Genomic DNA, 22,933 nt, shown 5'->3' with positions numbered 1-22,933 from the left:
CCGCCAACCTTGCAATGAGGCCCAGTAGCTCTTCATAGAATCCAATCCTGGAGATTTGCATAAAAGCAAAGAACATTATGGGAACATCATAATGTCCACCCTTTTAAATGGTAATCATGTCTTATAATAATTCATTAAGAAACCCTTTTAAGTGAATAATGGACTCTTCTGTTTTGATTGATCACAATACCCATCCTATTAAAGAGCTGTTTGTAAATTGTAGGACATATAAATCAGTTTGGACAGCAGACCCCTGGTTGTAAGGCTTTGGCAGTGTCTCTATGCAGTGCACAGTGATAGCTCGTTGAAGAGCCAGTTACTTGTTTCTGTGATAATTCAGCCCCAGATCTCCTAGTCACTGGGTCTTGTGTACAGACCGGCGCAGCACTCCGGCAAGACCTCTTTTTCAGTGCAGCGACCATGGGCCTCATTATAATGTTGGCGGGCACGGTATGAAAGGTGTCGAATTATGAGTTCTGCTTGCGAGTTCCTGACAGCCCGCCAGGTAGCTGTGCGGCACCCGCGAGCAGAACTCGTGATTGCACGTCACCGTTATTAGCAGCCCGGCAACACCATCACCCGCGAATGGGCAATTACTGGCCCATTCAACTCGTAATGGGCCAGTTATTGCCCAATCGCGTGTGCCGGTAATGAGTTTGGCGGTAGCCGTGCCGGTACAACGGGCATGGCTACCGCAAAGCTCGTAATGATGCCCCATGTACTTGAGATACAAATAGTGTGTTCCAAATGCACTTGGGGAAGCGTCACAACGCATCTTCTGGGAGCACAATCTGACCCTAAGGCACCAGAAGCAATGGTTCTCCCATTGATCAAATGCTGCAGGCGTGTTCAGTAAATCCAGCAGAGTTGATATATCTCAGGCCCTCCCGTTTTGGTCCTCGTTGTGGACATCTTCTGTAAGTCCAGCACAGGTGAAATGGCTGGGGGTCCACAGCCCTGCCATGGGACCCACCACCTTAAGGATACTGCAAGAAATGCATAGGAAGTCCAGTAGAGTTAACATAGCGGAGGTCCACCAGGCATGGCATTGGGACCACATCCACTTGAGAATGCCCAGACAGATGAGTTAGTTCAGCCATGTTAACATGGCTGAGGTTCACCAGCACTGGACATGGTGCCACACACTGTGCGAATGCCACAGACGATACAGGCAGTCGGGCAGACCTGAAGTGGAACAGGTCCACTAGCCCAGGCCTTGGCACCACACCACCTTTAGGATGTTGTGGATATATTCAGGCAGTGCAGCAGCAGTGAAATGGCCAAGGCCCATCAGTCCTAGCCATGAGGCGACATCACCTGAACCGTGTTTGGTCATTGCATGGCGGGATTTATCACATGAGTTGGGGTACTCTGTAGAGTTCAAGTGTTGTGATATCTGGTATAGTTGCTTCACTCTCCAAGGACTCTGATTGGGCAGTGGGGACAATGGATACTTAGATGTCCCCGTCCTTGTTTGCCTAATGCCTTGCACAGAGGGAGTCAACTCAGAGCACATTAGCCTGCGACACTTCAAGCAAATCCTTTCCAATATGGGGGCTAAGAGTCTCTCCAAGGTTAACCAGTCCAAGACCCAAGAAAAAAGAAGTGCTCTTGAACCAAGAGTGGCAGAAGCTCAACCTTCAGCCATTTCAGAAGATCAAGCTTGTAGACGGCCACTCCTTCATCAAAGAAAATGTAGCATAAATTCAGAGATTAGCATAGTAGGCATTTGGTAGAGTGGCTATGGCTTTACAGCCCACATGGGCCACGCTACCGCATAAGGAAGTCTGAAAGGGTAGAAGTTGCTGCAGGCCGCCGCAGATCCGCATCGGCAGCCTTAGGTGGGGTTCTACAGATGTGAGGGTTGATCTCACTCTAAGTCTCCGTAGAGGTCCAGTGTTGGGCGATACAGGGTTTCCAATCCCTTAATGGTAGGCGTCGCTGCGTTTCGCCACAGTGGCGCATCGGCAGAGCTTTGTCGTGTTCTAGTCCTTTAATATAAGCCACCATAGGTGCTCGCCCACGAAATACATTGGAAGAGCAAGGTGGGATTCTCTCCCTGTAAAGGAGGTCTGCACTGCAGGTCACCACCATGTACTGTATTTATTTTAGCAAATCTAATATAGCACTTGTATCCAAAGCATTGAACAAGGAAAAATAACTGTACATAAATAGTGAAATAGTAAAAAAATAGCATGGTCGAGGGACACAGTTCACATGACAATTCAGAAAAGGCCGTCTGAAGACAATGGGCCTCATTACGACCCAGGCGGTAAGTTACCGCCTGGGCCGTGACTTTACCACCATGGCGTAAACTACGTTTACGCCATGGTGGTAGGCGGACTTACCGCCCCATTCCGAGGTCGGCGGGGCGGTAAGTCCCCAATCCCCATTTACCCTTCCCCATTCCCATTTTTGCCCCATAGGGCATAATGGGAGTGGGGAAGGCGTTAATTACGCCACCATAAATTACGGTGGCGTAATTAACTCCATGGTCCCTTAGCGCCATGGATTTTAACACCTGCTAAAAGCAGGTGTTAAAACCTCCATGGCGCTAAGGGACCTCGGAATCAGGCGGTAAGGGTCGGCGCTGTTTACGCCGCCGTAAACCCCTTACCGCCTCAGTCGTAATGAGGCCCAATGCATCGTAAGTCCCTTGTTTTAACCGAGTTCGAGAGGAACAAGAATGCATGTTTAATGAGTAACAATTCCATCATTTTTTCGCAGCAAGAAGTTAAAATGAACGAAAGCAGAAGAAACAGAAGGTGGGTGAGGAACAGCCCAGAGAATCAGGGACGTCATTTCACCAAAATGACAGGGGTAACGGAAGTTGCATCACACGACCCTTGACCTCTGATGACATCACAGGAAGTAATTTAATTTGACCCCACCCTGAAGCTATATCACGGGAAGCGATGGAACACAACCTTTCACCCCTTGAAAAAACAGAAAGTGGCATCACATAGCATTGTGTACACTAAGAAAAATATGTTTACCATATCACTATAATGTGATGTACATTTCAAACAAGTATGGATCGCCATATGTGTCATTAAGATCAATGTGTACAGGCCCACATTACTAAATTACTGTGACTGTAAGGAGACGTTCATGGCAAAATGATAATGGAGTTATTATATAGCACTTATGCTTAAGCACTTTATAATTAAAAAAAGTATATATATATACAATATCACCCAACCTGTGCTGGCTCTCATTTATCGACCTCAGAAGGATGGAATGCTGAGTTGAGGTGTTTAATCAGTGACCCGCCCCCTCATGTGTGCCTGAAATAAAGCTTTAATGAGTCTAACAATTATTGTATACAATTCCAGAAAGGCACATTATTTGCTATTCCTATTCAAACAAAAGAAAAAAGGTTTTTTTGGGGCGGTAGCAAGGGAGGCTACAGGGGTAGCAAGGGAGACCTCAGGGGTCGCAGTTGAGACCCCTGGCAACTCCTAAATTACATCCCTGCAGAGAATTTGCAAATCGGATCAAACGTTCTCTAGTTATAAATATAATTGTTCTTGTATAACACGCTTAATGAGTGGTTTCTAAGGCGGGAATGGGATTCAAACGTGTGTTGCTCTGCATTGTCTTGCTTCCAAGACAAACACGTTGCCCTGAGCTATAGTAAAAAGTAAAGAGAAAACCACCAACACAGATAAGAAGGAACCAGAGTGTGGACACTTGTAAAAATGGGCAAATAAACTGATACTCAACACGCTGCTGAACCGAGAGCCAATGAAGACTAGCCAAGTACGTAGTAACATTTTCCGAGAAAAGAAGGACAAAAAGAATTCGTACCACAGAATGTAGAATAGAGCATCTAGCATTCTATTTCGGTACAGAGGTACTCCTGACAGTAACCACAGAGATGAATTGGAAGTGCTATCTAGGATACTATAGCTGCGCACAGGTACTCCTACAAGTAACCACATAAATACACTGAACGTACTATGTGGGATTTCATTGATGTATCAGTGAGGCCCCGGTTGGTTACTACAGAGATACAATGGATGCACTATCTAGTATTGTGTAGCGGTACAGAGGTACCCGAGAGAGATTACTTGGAAGTACTGTCTAGGATACTATTGCTGTGCACAGTTACTCCTGCATGTAACAGCAGAAATGCATTGAAAGTTCTATGTAGGATGCCATTGCTGTATCAGCGGTGCCCCAGTCAGTTACTACAGAGATGCAATTGAAATACTATCTAGTATTGTATAGCAGTACAGAGGTACCCCTACCAGTAAACACAGAGATTACTCGGAAGTACTATCTTGGATACTATTGCTGTGCACAGTTACTCCTGCAAGTAACCACAGAAATACATTGAAAGTACTATGTGGGATGTCATTGCTGTATCAGCGGTGCCCCAGTCAGTTACTACAGAGATTCAATGGAAGTATCTAGTATTCTATAGCGGCACAGAGGTATCCATACCAGTAACCACAAAGATCACCTGGAAGTACTATCTAGCACACTATTGCTGTGCACAGCTACTCCTGCAAATAACCGCTGAAATACATTGGAAGTACTATGTGGGATTCAATGCTCTACAGATGCTCTCCTGTGGGTCAGAGTTCAGATTTACTGGAAGTGGGGATGCAGACTCTATTGCTGCACAGAGGCCCCCTTCAGGTAACCACAGTGATACCCTGAAAGCACTATGTGAAGTCTATTGGTGTAACAGAGGTGTACCTCCAAGTAACCAGAGAGATACACTTGCGGAGACATGTAAGAATACTTTGCTGTAGAATCGCTTACTTCGGGGTGTCCTCAGGGGTGCAGTGGCATAACTGTGTGGGTTGCAGTACTTCAGCTTTAGGTGTTGTTCACGGTATACATTTAATGGACTGCGTAGAGCATAGTGGTCTATGTAACCGACGCGCCACACGGTGTGTCTCCGCCATTACCCGCCATGTTGTTTATTAGTGCGATCCTCCTTCCTCTGAGGAAGGCGCTGCTGGGAAGGTCTGAGCTATTCCCGGTGCACAGCAAGAGCTCAATCAGAGTCGAGCACGAAGCAGTGGGAAGAGGCAGGCGTGAGAGTAGGAAGACTTTAATGCACCAGTACCGCGGGCTAGGGAACTAGTGCCTGGTCCGGGGTAATGCACCACTGCGTGCTCCAAGCAACGACACCCACCACACAGTGGCACACAAAACATGGTAATGAATAACAAAAGATTGTAACTGAATACGTTTGAAGAACTAAATAAATAACAACATGTTTTAGTAACCACCAAGGTTAAATTAACTCCCTGAAAAGGCAACTTGGAAGGGAGTGTAATACAAAGCGCACAGGTTACATAGAAACCCAGAAGTTGCATGTACTGGCCCACTGACTGGTCAGTGGATACCAGTCTCTATGCAGCCATGCGGCTACTGGCCCCCGCACAGTTAAAATAATCAAAAGCTAAGGAAGTAGAAACCAGAAGGGGATGAACGCACTAACTAATCTATTCACCCTACTTACCTGAAACTCTACGTGGAAGTAGTCTCAGACTGGCCCAGAGAGCAATGGGACATTGTCTGATGAGCCAGCCTGACACGCTGGCCAGCCAGCACCATTTCTGTGCCCATCTTGGCCACATTAAGAACCCTGCATCTCATCGGGTTAACCAGTATTGATGGCTCATTGTCCATTGAACAGTACAATTTGCCCCAAAAGTGCACCACTGGCATGGCTCAAAACGCTTATCATCAAAATTCACGAATTGAAATGTGTGGATTTAGGACACATACTTTGGGTCTGGGGACGATGTTTTGCCCTATTCAGATACCTGTTGCAAGGAAAGCGGGGTCTCCCTCAGGTTTTGCTTGGATTCTGTTTGGGGACAAACAGATCTCGGATTCTCTCACGCTGTTATTGTTCTACAGTTCCTCTTGAACCCCCTTTACTCCACTGCCTTGATTACACATTTCCCCTTGTGTCTAAGCTTCTGATAAGGTAATAGGTGACTCCAGGTCACTGGGTTTACCCTATTACTGCATCGGGCTTTGCCGTGACAAGTGCAGTTTGGCAAGCTACAAGCACCAGGGAAAACATTGCCCTGGTGCAAAAAAGATACATGCTTGGAAGCATTTTGCATCAGGGCAAAGTTTGCTCTAGTGCTAATACCATTCCGTATTAGCACTAGGGCAAACGTTGCCCTGGTGCAAAATGTATCTTTATTGCACTAGGGCAATATTTGCCCTGCTGCTTGTAACGTGCCAAACTGCACGTGTCATGGTACAATGGCTTTATAGAATGTACCAGTGTTGTTTTTTAAAAAAAATAGGGCAACAGTTTCCCTAGTGTTTATACTGTGCAAGTTTACACTTGCACTGGTGCAAAGTTTCTGTAATGTGGCCCCAGATGTAGTCCCTAAATCTGGACACAGTTGTCCAGATGTGATCGCCATGGGAAGGGGGATCGTTACCCTGAAAGGGAGCTTCAGAAAAGGTGGGGGGCTTCTTGCTGGTGTCTGCACAATGGTCCCAACTTGTCGTGACCTCTGCACGAGTGACATCATGTTATGCTATGTAATAGTATGTTATGTTAAATTGGTTTCTTGTGCAGCATTCAATTCGACATCAGCTTGAGGAGAACTTCACACGTGTAACTTCATAATGGTATTGGCTTGTAATAGGCTAACATCTGTAATTACATAATACTCTCAGCTCATGGAGAACTCGGCACTTGTGACTACTCCTCAGCGGGACTCGCACTTGTAATCTTACGATGTGGCTTTGCAAGACTATTAGTGTGTGGGGAGCTAAGCACTTGTGAAAACACAATGGCATCGCCTTGTAGAGAGCTCAGAGTTTGTGATTTCTCAATAGTATTCGATTGTGTTGAGCTCTGCACTAGTGACTTCTCAATGGTATCAACTTGTGGAGAGCTCTGCACTTCTCAATTGTATCAACTAGGGAGAGATCTCCACTTCTCGATGGTAACAACTTGTGGAGAGCTCTGCTCTTCTCGATGTTATGAACTTGTGGAGAGCGCTGCGCTTCTCAATGGTATCAACTAGGGGAGAGCTCTATACTTCTCGATGGTATCAACTTGAGGCGAGCTCTGAGCTTCTCAATGGTATCAACTTGCCGAGAGCTGTGACATCACAATTGCATCAGCTTACAGAGAGCTCCACTTTTGTGACATCACAATGGCATTAGCTTACAGTAAGCTCTACTTTTGTGACAGCACAATGGCATTAGGTTGCAGAGAGCTTTACACTTGTGACTTCTCAATGGTCTCAACTGGCGCTTCTCAATGGTGTCATCTTGTGGAGAGCTGTCACATCACCAAGACGTCAGATTATGGAGCGATCTGCTTTTGTGACATCGCAATGCCATTAGTGTACGGAGAGCTCTAGGGGATGGTAACAACTTGTGGAGAGCTCTGCTCTTCTCGATGTTATGAACTTCTGGAGAGCTCTGCGCTTCTCACTAGTATCAGCTTGTGGAGAATTGTGACATCACGAAAGCAGCATCTTATGGAGAGCTCTGCTTTTGTGACATCACAATAGCATTGGCGTATGGAGAGCTCTACACTTGTGACTTCTCAATGGTATCAACCTGTAGAGAGCTCTGCATGTATGACGCCAGAGTTATCAGTTAGTGGCAGGATCTGCTCGTGTCACCGACCTCACAGTGGTATAAGCTAGCAGAGAGCTCTGCACTTCTATTTTCACAATGGAATCCACGTTTGAGGGTGCAACACTTCTGACTTCACAATGGGAACAGATTGTTAAGGGATCTCCAAGTGTATGTGGCCGCAAGGGGATCAGCTTGTAGAGATTTAAGCATACATGGCGTCGCAATGTTATCAGAAAGTGCAAACATCCCCTCTTGTGACTTCACAATAGTGTAAGCTCACAAGCGCTGTGCGTTTGTTTTTTCATGATGGATCTGCTTTTGGGAGCTTGGCACTTGGCATTTCACAATGTGCGGAGTGATCCATTTGTGTGAAGAGGCCTTCACACTAGTGTCAGACAAGATCTGCACAAGTGGCTTCACGAGGGCATCGTTTTTAGACGTGTGTGTAAGTGTGTGCCAGAATTCACATTAGTTTCATCTTTGTGGGGGGATCCGTAGTTGTGTCTTGGCAACAGCGTGGATAGCTCTGACTTCAGAATACTATTCACTTGTGCAACGATGTGCATTTGTAACTTCACAATTATATCTCCTTGTGTAGCACTCGCACATACAGCTTCACAATTATATATCAGCTTTTGGAGAGCGCCGTCTTTGTGACCTCAGCCAAGTATCTGGACGTGGTGTGACACAGGCGTGTAGCTACACAATAGTGGCTGCTAGTGGTAACAGACTTGCAGCTTCGCCATTGGCTCAGCTTCTGAGAGCTCGCCGTGATGGACCTCTCGGTGGTATCACTTCCTTGAGAGTTCTGCAATTGTGAGACAATAAAAGGGTCGCTCTGAGGGGCACTGCACGCACTCATATCTTCTGAGAGTCTTTGACGAGGCTCACGTACTTCTCAAAGATATATGTTTCGCCTTCTGGGCCCTTCTTGTATTGGGCAGGCGCAGTGGTATAGCGCCTCCTGCCTCCTTGGCGCTGGTGCTGCCGGTGGCACTGATCTAAGCATATCCTCAGAGGGATCCGGCCGAAGCAGGGTGGGGGCAGAGGTGGGGGGGGTTGTTAATCACCATGTTTAGGAGTTTTGCTCATAGCATTCCTTTAGGAGCACCTACTGGACCCATACATACACCATAGATGGTTTGGGGTGGATGGCAAATGTGTGTCAATACACAGCCACCTTAACAACGTCCATACTCCCTCCTTTTGAAGGTACGGGCATTCTGATTTACTAAAAGTGAACATTTTGTGCGCGCTATGTGTTGCACCCGCTGTCACTTTAAGTGAAAAAAAAATCACAGATATCCGAGGCTTGGCCGAGCAGTGTTTGGTTTGCTCTTTTTCGTGTTTGGAGCATGTGCCTGTGATGTGTCAATACTTAAATGATTGCTGTCACGTGCAGTGGTGTGCACTTAATTGCTGTCCTTTAAATGTGTCGTGAAGTGTCCTGGGGAATTTGAGCTTCCGTTTGACGTGCAACAGCCACTATCTCCGTGCTTTTCTGAGGCCTGTGTGTCTTCTTTTTTGCACTATTGTCTGATTGTATTCACTAAAAAATAAGCCGCTGTTCTTATCTACGGCTGCTCTTAGTCCTGGCCCCTTTTGTATCTTCAGAGTCAATCCCCTCACACCCTCACCTACACACTGGGGCGTGGCACCCCCTTGGCATCCGCCGCGGATTGGGAATCAAAAGAAGCCCTGGAAATAACGTTAAAAGTGACCAATGTGACATATTTTCCTCAAGCACAATCCTTCTTCTATAGAAATATTTGGAAATACCACACAAAAGAGGGCCAGTGTGCAGAAACCTACCAGGAAACCTCCAAAGTTCCCTATAGGCCAGTCCACCCCTTCCCAGGATGCAAAAGCCTACCGTAAATCTCCAGAGTTCCTTATAGGCCAGTCCACCCTTTCCCAGAGTGCAGAAGCCTACCGGGAAATCTCCAGAGTTCCCTATAGGCCAGTCCACCCCTTCTCAGCGTGCAGAAGCCTACCAGGAAATCTCCAGAGTTCCCTATAGGCCAGTCCACCCCTTCTCAGCGTGCAGAAGCCTCTGGGAAATCTTCAGAATTCCCTATCGGCAAGTCAAACCCTTCCCAGGGTGCAGGGTACTGGGAAATCTCCAGAGTTCCCTATAGGCCAGTCCACCCCTTCCCAGGGTGCAGGGGCCTACCGGGAAATCTCCAGAGTTCCCTATGGTCCAGTCCACCCCAGCTTGGCAATAGCTCCATATCATTACTGAGCAACATCTAAGAATGTTAGTCAGACCAAATGGTTGCATTTGGTAAAAGAAATGCAACTTGATTGAGAAGCCAACAGGGGCTCCTCCCTCACACCTATGTCCCTAAGCCGTCCACTCCCCAACCTACCTGGGACTGGGTGATCTGACCCCACTGGTTCCTCCCATGGTTACTTGCAGATCCATTGCTGACTATTGCCTTCCCTCCCCTGTTGTTCGATCCCCTCCCTTTGTTTCTCTCCTCCCAACCTTGTTCTTCACCCTATGATTGTAAAGCACTCCGTTGCTTCCCGAAATATGGGTTCACGCTCAATAAATACCCTAATAATAATATGAATAATGGCGTGCATGCGCGACACAAACACACGCACGAGTGTATGACCTCCCGCTCCTGTTTGTGGAGGAATAAATCATCCTGCGAGAGTGATTTGTTTGTAATCAATATTAGAAATTCATTAACTCCACATGAGTCTCTGATCCTCATTAAAAGGCGCAGCTCTGTGCTTCTGAGCATGGCACAGAGGCGGGAGATTGAGTAAAGTCAGAGGATTTGCCGATTCCCACTTAAGGATGGAGTAACGCTACCGTCGTTATCACACATACGTAATTAATAGTGTTCCGCCCTTCAAGAAAACCCACCAATCTAGCAATTCACTGGTCACAGAAGTAGTTCTTCACATTCCCTGCTCGTCAACAACTGCGGAAACGTGGATTTCACAGAAAAGGTGATTAAATGTTGATATCATTATAGGAGGGTCCTCCTCAGTTATTAACACGTCTTAATACTAAGCCTATTTTTTCCGTTTGAATTCTCAAGCGTCATGTCTAGCCCCTACTCGTGCATCTAGGGCAGTTAACCAGTGGTGGCCGTGCGGCTGCGCGTGAGTTAGGTAGGCTAGGATTGGGGCTTATTGCAGAAGAAGAGTCCCTGATCTCCCATATTATGTGAATTTGATCAGAGAGTACTGAGTTGGATTTCCCACCAAAAGGAACCAATTCCGTTGACTAGAAAACGTGAGTGATGAGTCCATTGCAAAGTCCCTGCTTTCTGTTTGGTAGAAAACAGTTTATATAGACATAAATAGCATCATTGCACATGTCACTCGGGAGATGCTTCTCCTGCTCTTGTTGTTTCATTGGAGCTATTAGGTGGTGCTGTAAGTGCTTCCTATAAGCCAAAACTATCAGCATGGGGGGGGAAGAGGGAGAGAGGGAGAGAGGGACAGAGGGAGAGAGGGACAGAGAGGGACAGAGGGACAGAGGGACAGAGGGAGAGAGAGGGAGAGAGAGAGAGAGATAGATTATGCAATAATTATGAATGGCAATGGCTTATTTGCAGCTATAATCCAGATCCTTCCTAGTAAAACTGTCTGAACAAAGTGTGCTTCCAGACACTTGATTTAGAAGGGATATGTGTGTCCTTGCATATGTTCCTTGCACTGTATTCCTAAATGTGCCTTAACATGCCCAGGTTCAAAAACCATTTGCTTGCCATCCAATTTTATGACCTGGCACCATTATGGCAGTGCCTGGAAAATACCTATGTTGGCTTTGCCAGTGCTTGGTTTTCTTTGCATCCTGGGTTTGGCAGACCTGGAATGTTTCATGAAAAGTATTGTTCGTTTCATTTAAGTTTCCTAATAAGACAATGGGGACTGAACTCTTCTTGGGCGCAACATCATGTGAGTTGCACTCTGGATGGACCGATTGATCATGGACTGTTTAGAAACAGCACCCACCAGTTTGCCGTCTAAATATTTCAAGAGGGCAGTTATTGGGAAATGCACCCACAGACCCATTACTTGCATGAGACTGGAGGTTCCCCAACCATTGTTAGGGTTCGTTGGCGCATTTCAGGATCTATAACAGGGGTTTGGACATTTGGCTCGCCAGATGCTTTGGACTACAATTCCCTTCGTCCTTATCCAGCATAGTCAATAGCCAGTTATCATGGAAATTGTAGTCCAAAACATCTGGAGAGCAAAGGTTGCAGAGCCCTGATCTATAATCTTCTATTCTCTGACAAACCGGTCAGGCCCTGTAAGAGTTGCACGTGCGTACACTGCAGCAAAGAGCATGCTTGTTGAGTTTGCTGTAGCTGTTCTCCCTCACATGTGAGGGGGCTGAAGGGGCGAGACTGACACATTACCAGCACAATAAGAGCCTAATACCAGATTACACTGGGACTGCACACCAAAGAGAATTACAGACATTGGCGTGCGTGGAATTTTGAGGGATACCAAAACACCAATTGACACAAAGTAACATACGATTTAAAACAAATATTAGTAAAAGAGAAAATTACAGGTCAGTCTAGAATCCTTCAATTCTGGGATGTGTTGATGGAAGACATTAACTCAGTGTTACGCATGAGGGGCAGGCGATGCAACGAGGGCGTGTCATGCTTGAGCACGAACATTCTGAGCAAATGCTGATTGTATCGTAGACAATCAGGCTTACTACACACTTTCCAGAAGACTCATCAGACATGCTGCCTCTTGAGGTGCCAGCACGTGAACCCTGAAAAAGAGGCTCAATGAGTCTTCTGAAAGGTGGGATTGCGCTGAAGTGGCGCAACGCAGATCACGACCCATGCAAAACTCGGTGACATCAGCCCTGAAATTGTCCTGCCTTAACTTCCAAGCCATAGAATGGAGGGAGTGAATGCAGTGGGTTTCTTTAAAACACAGAAATCGGGAGTGAAGTCAGCGTGTAACTGGTCAAAATCCTGACATCAAACTTACACGCTCTTGCTTGTTGCCGACATCTACTCTAAGCTAGTCACAGGCTTACAGCAGGTACTGCTTCCACTTTGCATTCAAAATAAACCACAGTTTATTTAATTTTAAATTATTGTTTTTTTTTTTAATATAATACTATACCTGAGTTTGGTTTCTAAGTGCAGATCCAGGATTCAAACCTCTGTGGTCGCTGCCCCTGTTCTATCTAGGATAACCCCATAGGCTGGTGTCTTTGCAGCCTTCCAAACCTTCCTGATCTGAAGAATCTGTTAATGGGGAAATAGCTTTGCACACACATTGCATTATCCAGTTCTGTGCTTTTGCCATTCGGGTCTGATCCCAGCTACCCCACTTGATCTGGCTGTTCTTTGTGTTTCTATTACTTGTTCCACATTGTTGACTTTTACCTTAACTCTTCACCTGTGCTCGTAAATAAAGTTCGATGTAATGTTGTCGAGAGTTTGTCTAGTTCATCAGTTTTGTTCGCTTTCTATACATTTAGACACAAATATATGTGGGGGAGACCCCCCCTGCATCCCTGTCTCCACCAACTTCCCCCTTTCTTAATTACCAGAATTACCCACCCCCCTAAATATATTTTCGGCCAAATGGGATCACAAAAAATGTGACAAATTCGAATTCGACGAATTCCTCTACGTTGTAATCTTCCTATCGCATAAATAAGAAGTTTATTGATGCTTAGCCTTTTAGCAGTAATGTTCAACTCCCATTATTGTGCCAACACACGCCTCGCATGATTTAGCAACCCAATGTTGATCAACATATCTTGTAGTCCTGCTTCTCTCGTACTTACTTGACTCAACATCTGTGGAAATCAAATTAAATGACATTGTATGTGTCCAGCCTAGCCATGTCAGAGCCACCTTCGGTTTCTGAACTGCTTCTTTCAATATAGCGAAAGGAGGCAACAATTGGGTCAGATTTGGAGCCATGTAAAATGTTCATGCTATATCCTACTTCATTGTATGTTTTGTTATTGTCATTTATACCACACAAGCCGCCATTTTCAGGGTCTCCAGACAATCCAGTGGATGTGAAAAGGACATGGGTTGGGAGGGCTTAGTGTGATTGAGAGCGAATAGCACAATAGAACATTGATGTTCTGTTGGTATTTTCAGTTCAGAATAAATAGTCACTGTGCGTTGATTTGTTTTTAGTTTGTCGATGCTATGTGGTGTTTGGTGCAAGAGTGTATATGGGGTAATTTGTGTGTGATTGGTTTTGTTTTCTTTTGGGTGGTTGTTGAGTGACTGCACTTTCTGGTTGGTATTTTTGTTTTGCGTCTGAGGTATATGTCTTATCTGTTCAGTGTTTGGGGGGAGTGTGTAGAGTATTTAGAGAGTTTTTAGTAGGGTTAGAGGTTCGTTTATTTCTGCGGGTTATGTTAACCCGATAACTGTTTATTATTCTGCAGTGGTTTGCCAATAGGATGTTTATTTTTTTAAGTGGCTCTGTTTCGGACAGTGAGGTTTATTTTGTCTTCTGCGTTTCTGTTGCACTATGTTGGTGGTTTCCTTCTATGTTGTTTCCTATTTAGCGTGGTGGATTGAAGAGCCCTGTTTTTTTTAACGGTTTTCTAAACTTTAGGTGATCTTATGTTGCTCGTATTTCCTTTGGGAGTGAGTTCCAGCGACTCGCCACTATGCCAGAGAATGCTGATCCCTAGAATGTACCCTTTAAGTATTGTTTCGGTCAAATGTCGTTGCTGGATCTTCATGTTTGTTATGGTTTGTAGGGGGAGATTTTTCCCTGTATGAATTCTGCGGCTTGGCCGTGGATTGCTTTGTGTGTTATGCAGAGTGTTTTAAAGAAATGTTGTTTTTTTTCACAGAAAGCCACTGTAGTGTTCTCAGTGCTGGTGTAGTGTGTACTCACTCAGTGAGACTGAGGAGTAGTATTGCTGCTATGTTCTGTATGCATTGTAGTTTTTTCATAAGGTATTCTGGAATTCTGAGGTAGATGCTGTTGGCATAGTCGATTCTTGACATGGTGAGGGAGATGATGGCGAGTGTTCTGTGTGGGAAGGTGAAGAATGGGAGAATCCTCTTGATTGTATGTATGTGGAAGAAGCATTTCTTTACTATGTTCGTCCATTAATATTCCAAGATTTTTGTCCACTTTGGAAGGTTCTGGTGGGTTTCCCAATTTGGTGGGCCATAGAATGTGGTGATGGTTTGGCACGTCATTGGACACAATAATGATTTCTCTTTCGTCTGGGTTGAGTTTGAGGCTGTTGGGACTCATCCAATAGTTTATTTCTCCAAGGCAGTTGATAAGAGTTGGGTTTTGTTCTTTGCTTGTGTTGATTTTGTAGATGATTTGTGTGTTGACTAAGTAGTTGTGGCAAGTGTGGCCATGTATTTTAATGAGGTTATTGAAGGGGATCATGTAGATGTTGAATATTAGTGGTGAGAGTGATGAACATTGTGGGACTCCACATGTTGTTTTGAGCGGTGTTGATTCGAATGGTGTTATCCAAGTCGTTTCTGTTCTTTCTGTCATGAAGGATTTTAGCCAGAGTAATGCCATGCTGTCGATTCCTATATCTTCGAGTCTTTTGGTGAGTGTTTCATGGTGGACTGTCTCGAAGGATGCTGACATATCAAGTAGTATTAGTGCTGATTTGATGCTGGAGTGTGCATTTGTTTTTAGATTGTCCCATATTGACAGTAATGCTGTTTTCATTCCTCTCATGGGTCTGAATCTAACTTGTGCCTGGTCTAGTGTCTGTTTCTTTTCTACATGTTTGAAGATTTGTTCATAGACGTAGCTTTCTAGTAACTTTGCTGGGTATGCCAATCTAAAATGTCAACAAATGCCAGTAGTAATCAGTTTCATCAAACGATTGGCTCTTTCCAAATGCCCATTTGCTCGAGGGTAATACAATGTTGTATGCCAGTGCAAGGTTGACCAAATGTGAGAAAGCTTGCATATATTTTCTAGCGACATCGGCATTTCATTGTCTGTAGTAATATTCTTAGGCAAAAATTCTCTACTGAATGTTGTTTTCATAAAGTCACCTCCCCTTAAGCATGGTGAACCATACCAATATAATCCGCCTCAATCAAGCTTGCACAACAATCCATCATTATCTACTGTGATTCTACACCATTTTTTCAGTGTTGTAAAAGTCCAGATGACTTTCATTATCAGTTTCTACCTTAGCTGGTATATCCAGAGGTTGAAATCTTGGCAAAAGTGTCAACTTGGTTAACACGCTCTGCATATTCCATGCAATAATGCACATTGCCTTTATTTATAAACACCTTTCCCTCTCACCCTTTTATAGTAGCAATCAATTCAGGATTCCACTCATTACTAGGAAAGGTGGAGAATTGCGTATTTCAAGAGAATAATGGAAATGACAATTGTCATTGGAGAAAACCCATTTAATAAAGCAGATTGTTTCACTATGACTAGTTGTGGAGTGCACACTCTGTGGAATAAGACTTCTGCTGACCTGCGGTCCCCCTCATCCGATCTCGCAGTAATCAAAGATTCCTATTGATTACTGGTGGCAGGTGTAAGCCAAGCCAATGATGGCGGTGCTGTGCACCGTATTGATCAGGCGCCGCGCGGAATGCGATTTTAGCATGGTGACAGGTGATCAGCGCTGCAGCAGGCACTGTAACATCTCTCCTTTACGAAGATTGCTTTTTAATTAAAGGCTGCACTGTGTGTGTCTGTGTCAATGTGTCTGCTCGTCTTCTGGAAGCCCTTGCTCTCTGTGTGCGTCAGTCTGCCTGCTTTTTGCCTACTTGGAAGTCTGGCTAGGTTGTGTGCATGTGCTCGTTTATATTTGTGTGCATGCTACTATGTGGTCTAGCGCCGGTTTGTGCATGTATGTGTTTCTATGTGTTTTATTGCACCTTGGAATAGGGTGCTAGCCAATCTGGAAGCTCAGAAAGGGGGCTGTATTCTTCAGTATAAGGCTGTGTTCTGAGCAGCCTGCGTGCTGCTGGCCAGCGACCCCTTCCCTTCCTCGCTCTCCCCTCACCTTTGCTAAGAGTGTTTAGTTAAAAAAAAATATCTTTTAGTGTAGCATTGCGCTCTATTCTCCCAAATCCATTTCCATGTTGACAACTGCACGCTCATCAACATAGAAAACAGACTTGGAAACTATGGCCTGGTGCCGCGCAGCACCACAAGATACTTTTTTTGGTTTTAATTAAACACCCGTAGCTCTTGTTTATGAAACTACTACACGGGTGCTGATGGTGATATGACCCCCTCGGCGGCTGGTCGAGCCTGTTGGGAATGGCACTGCCCCAGTGCCCCCCGTGTTAAGGGACCCTCGGGCTGCGGCTGTTCCATTGGGTCATATCGCTTCATTGTGTGGATACACGTGTCTTTATTCATTTACTTTTTTACGTGTGCCAATTTATGAGAATTTGTATCCCGAACATATTTTTGTGCACGCTTGTTGACATGTGTGTGCTCCAGTATATATATGCATATGTCTCCCATCTGAGAAGGCCTCCGCTGAGTGTGTTTGAATACTATGGGGCTTCAAAGCGGGGATGCTTTGAGATGTTTTAAGTGCAGCTCCCCATCGGCTGGGAACATCACAAAGGAGGTCATGGCGACTCTTGCTCAGACATTCTATTAGGGTTTCTTGGAAGGGATGATGAGATAGCCTCTTGCAATTGGACCAATTCCCACATGAATCAAAAAGCCCAGCGAGTGTTGTCCTGAAAGATCACAATGGCCTGTTTTCAGACCTGTCGCTATGCGGAAGCTTCTCTCGCACTGGGAACGGGGGCAACTACCTCAGTAGTATAGCTTGCGGAAACGCGTTCGTCGTGGAACCAAGATGACGCGGTCAACACAGATTCGAATCCCAGTGTCCGCGCTTAGAAACATTTTCGGTATTAAGAGCATTATAAATAACCAATTATTACTGTTGGGATTAATCTCAGAGCTGGACACGGTCATAGATTTGGGGTACATTTGTTTATATTTAAGAGATCCCCTATGACACAGCTGTACCGCATCAGCTGTAATATGTTTACTGCTCTCCCGGGTTGTTCTCGAATCCCTGTGGGGAGCTCTTGAACGACACGGGAGACCAAACCACAAAAACAACCCATTGCAATATTTGTTGCCCTATCCAGGATCCAAAATGATTCAAAGCTTGTTGAAAGGAATTTGTTAGGCCGAAGGTTTTATCAAACGCTTTTGGGCTAACTAACAGGGGATCCATAAGTTAAAGGTTCGAAGAAGCTGATTAATGGACTAGCATATTAATTACTTCCAGGTGAAAGACTTCAGCTTTCATTTTTCCTAGCCTAGGCCTGCACAGGCAAAGGCCACTTGTTGATGGTGTCCTACCAGGTGGTCCTAGATCATTTCTGATTATTAACAAAACAAAAAACCTGACCTGCTCTCCATTGTTGCTCAGTCCTCTTAAATGTGTCCATCGTCCTAGGGTTGGGGCCTTCTGAGGCCAGCCATTAAGTCTTTGCTGCTCTCTTACCTGCATTTGCAGCTACAGTCTGAATTTTAAGGGCTTGATACCATACATTATGGTTGGATGGTCTTATAACTCCACAGCTGGAATGTCAAAGAAAATGCATTCCTGTGCCCTTAAACGATATCTTACTCTCCCAGCATTAACAAACTGCCCAAAGTAGAGTTTTCAAAAGGGTCCAATTTGTATGTATATTATGTTTTTTATGTAATTATTGTTGCGCGCTGATGGCTCTGGTGGCCTCAGAGCATGACTGCATGAAGGACTCAGAAGTGGGACTATCGGCTCGCACTCACTGCTTCCGTCAACATCCCCTGTCGCATCCCCCCCCTACAGGTGACACTGGAACCAGCATCACTCTAAGGAATACCATATGCTGTGGGTGCCATCGCTTAAGAGGAATGCTGTCTTAGTCGGAGAGAGTGGGATCCCTTTTGGGGAAGACTATCAGTCAGAATGTGGCTCGCTTTTTTTGGAAGTTTGGCAGGGACGTCATTTAGGGGGGAACAGGGGTCCCAACTGCGACCGCTGATGCCTCCCTTACTACCCCTGTGGTCTCCCTTGCTACCCCTAAAAAAGAAAAGAAAAAGTATATACATATTTTTAATGCAAGGTCCTGGGCTGTGGCCAGCACCATGTAGCTCTTTGCTTCTGCAAACATTACAACAAGAACAGGGGCTCCACAACTCTAACACTTTCCCCAGTGACCCTAAATAAGAAAGAATAGGAATACCAACTAGTTTGCCTTTCTAGAATTCTATAGTTGGGGGTGGGGGTGGTCCAAGCCCTGCACGCCTGTCCTTACCTGTCCAACGGGTTAGTTTCTGGGGTCACTGGCTGTGCCCTCTACCTTGCTGCAGCGACTCTCCAGAGAGAGGAATTGGCACTGTGTGGGCGCTCTGGCAAGGGACCGGCTCTTCACCAGCAAACCCTTCCTCTCTGGGCAGTCATCAAACCTCTAGAACTCCCCACCCTGGCAAAGACTTGCGAACACAAGAGTCCACGCGCGTGTGCGATACAGGATAGCCTCCAGCTTTACTCTACACCCCAAGAGACACTCGTGCCCCGCCCCTCTCTGCCTTTCTTGGTGTTTGTCCAGGCTCGGCATAAGTTCACCAGAAAGTAAACACCGGATTGGATGGTGTTCCTTTCCACACTCCTCGCCAAATGTCTTTCTCTTTCGATAAATATTCTCTCTCTCTCTCTCTCTCTCTCTCTCACTCTCTCTCTCCCCTCCCTCTCCAGCCCTCTCCCTCCCCACACCCTCCCTCACTCTCTCCCTCTATCACTCCCCCCCTGCCCCTCCCCCTCTCTCTATCGCTCTATCTCTCTCCACCTCTCGCTCCCCACTCCCTCTCTCTCCCTCTTTCCCCTTTCCTGCTCTCTCTCTCCCCCTCCCTCTCCAGCCCTCTCTCTCCCTCCGCACACCCTCACTCACTCTTTCTCTCTATCTCTCTCCCCTCCCCTTCTCTCTATCGCTCTACCTCTCTCCACCTCTCGCTCCCAACTCCCTCTCTCTCCCTCTTCCCTCTCTCCCCTTTCCTGCTTTCTCTCTCCCCCTCCCTCTCCAGTCCTCTCTGTATCTCCCTCCCCACTTCCTCCTTCTCTCTCTCCCTCTCTCTCCTCCTCCCCTTCTCCCTCTCCCTCTCTCTCCCTCTTTCTCTTCCCATGTCTCTATATCTCCCTCCCAACTTCCTCGCTCTCTCCCTGTCGCTCTCTCTCTCCACCTCTTTCCCTCTCTCTCTCTTTCTCCCGCTCCTCCTCGCTCCCTCTCCACTTTTCTCACCCTCCTCGCTCTGTATCTCTCTCCCCGCTACCTCACTCCCTCCCCCTCTCTATCTCCCTCTCTCTCCCTCATTCTCTCCCTCCCCCCTTCTCTCTCTCCCACTCTGTCCCCCCCTACCTCCACATGAGTTACAAGATTTCCAAGCACCTCGTGGAGTCCTGGCTTCGCAGCATGAGTCGCGAAAATGCCACTGCCTCTCTCTCCCTCTTTCCCTCTCCCCATCCACCCCTCTCGCCCCTCCCCCTCTCTCTATCGCTCTACCTCTCTCCCCCTCTCCCTCCCCACTCCCTCTCTCTGCCCCCTCCCCACTTCCTCTCTCTCCCCCCTCTTTCCCCTTTCCTGCTCTCTCTCTCTCCCCCTCGCCCTATCTCTCCCTCTCTCGCTCTCCCCCTCCCTCTCCAGCCCTCTCTCTATCTCCTCTTCCTTTCCTCCTCGCTCACTCTCCACGTGTATCGTCCCTCCCCGCTCTTTATCTCCCTCCCCACTCCCTCGCTCTCTCCCCATCCCGCCTTCTCGGTTTCCCTCCACCTCTTTCCCCCTTTCTCTCTCTCGCCTTTCCCCCACTTCTCTCCTCCCCCCTCCCTCCAAACGAGTTACAAAATGCACAAGCACCTCGTGGAGTCCTGGCTTCGCAGCATGAGCCGCGAAAATGAACTAGTGATTAGTGAGTGGTGGGGAGGGAGGAGGGGGCGCTTAAATTCTTCGAGGCACTCTGAGTTAATTCTATGGTGCATGAAGAAATGGCATCGAGTCGCTCAAGATCACACAGTCTGTCGATTGAGGATTGGCTGCGAGGCCCCCTACACGCTTTGTGGATGTCACTTCTTGGATGCTGGAGCTTATCCTTTGCCTCAAAAAAGCTGAATGAGAGCGCATAGAGTTCCTGATCTGTGGCATGCAGGTTACACAGGGATGTTCTTGGCCACATGGGATCTACCCACTGAGCTATATTGCTCCGATGGGTATGCTACCCCCGCCCCCCACCCGGCCTCCTTGGAATCAATCTCCTTACATATTGATTCCGTGTTTCGTTCGCTTGTCCTGCCTCAGCCTCCCTGCCCCAATCGGATTCCGCAGTGTTGGTTTATGAAGCTGTAGCGGTGGCACAGACACACAGAAAGACCAGGGAATGTGTGACCCAGGGAAACTCTGCAATGCCCTGAACGTCTTCCCCGCATGTTATAAAGACATTCCATCACCTACTCCAAACCGCAATTATTTTGGATACATCGTTTTTTTGCACTGCAGTTTTTTTTCTCACAGAAAGGAAAGTGTCTGAGTGTTTCTTTTGAGGAGGGTGCAGAGGGACGGCAGTGGCAGGGAGGGAGGGCACAGAAGCGTCTTCTCTTTCTCTAACCGTCGGCCAATCGGCGGCCGCGCAGAGCTCCCGGGCATCGGCCATTGGTTCTGAGGCGCGGCTCATTTGCATAGAGCGCGCCCCTTTGCTGCTCTGAGTCTCAGGTGAAAGGCAGCGAGGAGTTAGCCAGGAGAGGAATCCCGGCTCACTTGTGCCCTGTCGCCTGCTTGGCCCCAAGCCCACTGCCCAGGAGGGGCCCCTACTTGACTCCTCACCTTCCCCTGGATTGGTTCCTCCCCGGAGTGGCTGCACGGCTGCGAGGGTTTAATACCCCAGTTGACACACTGTATATTATAGGACCCCGGAGAAGGCGAGAAGGACTCCTCTCTACCAAGGCTTTCCGCGCGGCACGCGTGGCCCTTGGATCCCCACTTGGGAAGGGCCCCATCTATTTCGGCCAGGGTAACTGGGAAGGATCGATGCATGGGGAAACCAAGGGTCATTCTACGCCCGGTGAGAATCGGAGGACCTGCCGGCTAAGGTGTTCCGTACACGGTGCTTTAGATAGCGCCTGTTTCCGACGTCTTGCAGCCCTGTAGCGCCTTAAACAATATCGGTGATACCAAACCAAAGGATTCTAATTTTTCCGACCTCAAATGGATGAAGATCTGAGTACGCGCAGGGGGAAATCCGAGAAGTGACCTGCAGTTTGCACACTAAAGATTGCAGCAAGCGCATGAACCCACTGGGATGTGTTTGTGAATTTCGGAGCTCTTTTTCTTGAATGGGTGAATGTCCATATATTTTTCTAACGTGACCTCTTAAATGCCTTAAAGTGCTCCAGAAACACCTGCTACCTAAAACATCTATTAGGAAAAACAATCTGTGAGGCTTGCAGAGCGTACACCTTTCATACAGCGCCTGGAAGCACAAGCTTGCCTTTTTCGAGAGATGCAAATAAGAGGCTCTTCTATCTGACAACTTAATGGCCCTCATGGAACGACCTTGGAAGGATGGAAAATTGCCCCGACCCTGTGGGGAGTAAGTCTGTAGGTTGCACACAGGAATCTACAGCACGTACGTAAACCCACCGAGCTGGTCAGCCTCTACAAGTCGGATTATTGCCAGCGTTTGTGTGGAGGTGTTGGGACGCTCGCTCCGCTCTAAGCCGCCAGCGCCGAGACCCCCTTGGGCTGGCGCGGTCCTGGGGAGGCATGACCCCGGCTCGGGCGCCATGAGCTTGTCCTGCTGGCTGGACGCACCAGTGCCCGCCTGCTGCAGACGGCGTCCCGAGTGTTGACCATGCGCGGCAGGGTGGGTGCTATCGCCGGCTTCCCGGGAGCCCGGGGCCCCCCGCGCTTCAGCGCCTGGACTCCATGGATATGGCCGCTTTTTTGGGGCTGTGTGGTCAGCTCGGTGTGGAGTTCCTCCAATGTCGCCTCTTCGTCGTCGTCGTCGTCGCACCCGCAGCACGACCACCAGTACCACGGCAGCAAGCACCACTCCGTGCCCATCTCCATCTACCGCTCGCCCGGCTCCATGCGTGGGGGCCACGGTGGGTACCCAGCGCCGCTCCAATGTCAACATAACGCAGGGGCACGTCCGCACAGGCGAGGGGGTTGGGCGGTTGGGGGGGGTCTCTTGTTCACCGAATGCCTAAAGACAGTCCATTTAAAACATAGCATTGCAATTAGGCTGACGAGTGAGGTGTGTGCTGCGAATGTGCCAGCAGTGTGAGATGTCTGTGCCATTATGAGTTTGCCATCAGAATGCCACCCGCATTCCAATGTCG

The 22,933-nt window shown here is 47.3% G+C and overlaps 1 protein-coding gene across 45 annotated transcripts in view; it reads left to right on the top strand.

The window, feature by feature from the left end:
- The window catches only part of NRXN3 (neurexin 3), a 2,596,979-nt gene that overhangs the window by 1,891,754 nt on the left and 682,292 nt on the right, over window positions 1-22,933 (top strand). For 2 of the 45 annotated variants that reach the window (XM_069637897.1, XM_069637896.1), the window contains exon 1: window positions 21,284-22,696. The exons of 42 other annotated variants lie outside the window; for them this stretch is intronic. In XM_069637897.1, the coding sequence (XP_069493998.1) occupies window positions 22,444-22,696 (253 nt within the window). In that variant the 5' untranslated portion in view covers window positions 21,284-22,443. Of the gene's footprint in view, window positions 1-21,282; window positions 22,697-22,933 lie in introns of those variants that run through there. One more of the 45 variants, XM_069637910.1, reaches the window with a different exon arrangement.

This window comes from Ambystoma mexicanum, chromosome 14 (genome assembly GCF_040938575.1).
Source record: "Ambystoma mexicanum isolate Mex_15411 chromosome 14, UKY_AmexF1_1, whole genome shotgun sequence".
In the NCBI taxonomy this organism is placed as follows: domain Eukaryota; kingdom Metazoa; phylum Chordata; class Amphibia; order Caudata; family Ambystomatidae; genus Ambystoma; species Ambystoma mexicanum.
This window is presented reverse-complemented; position numbering and strand designations above follow the sequence as displayed.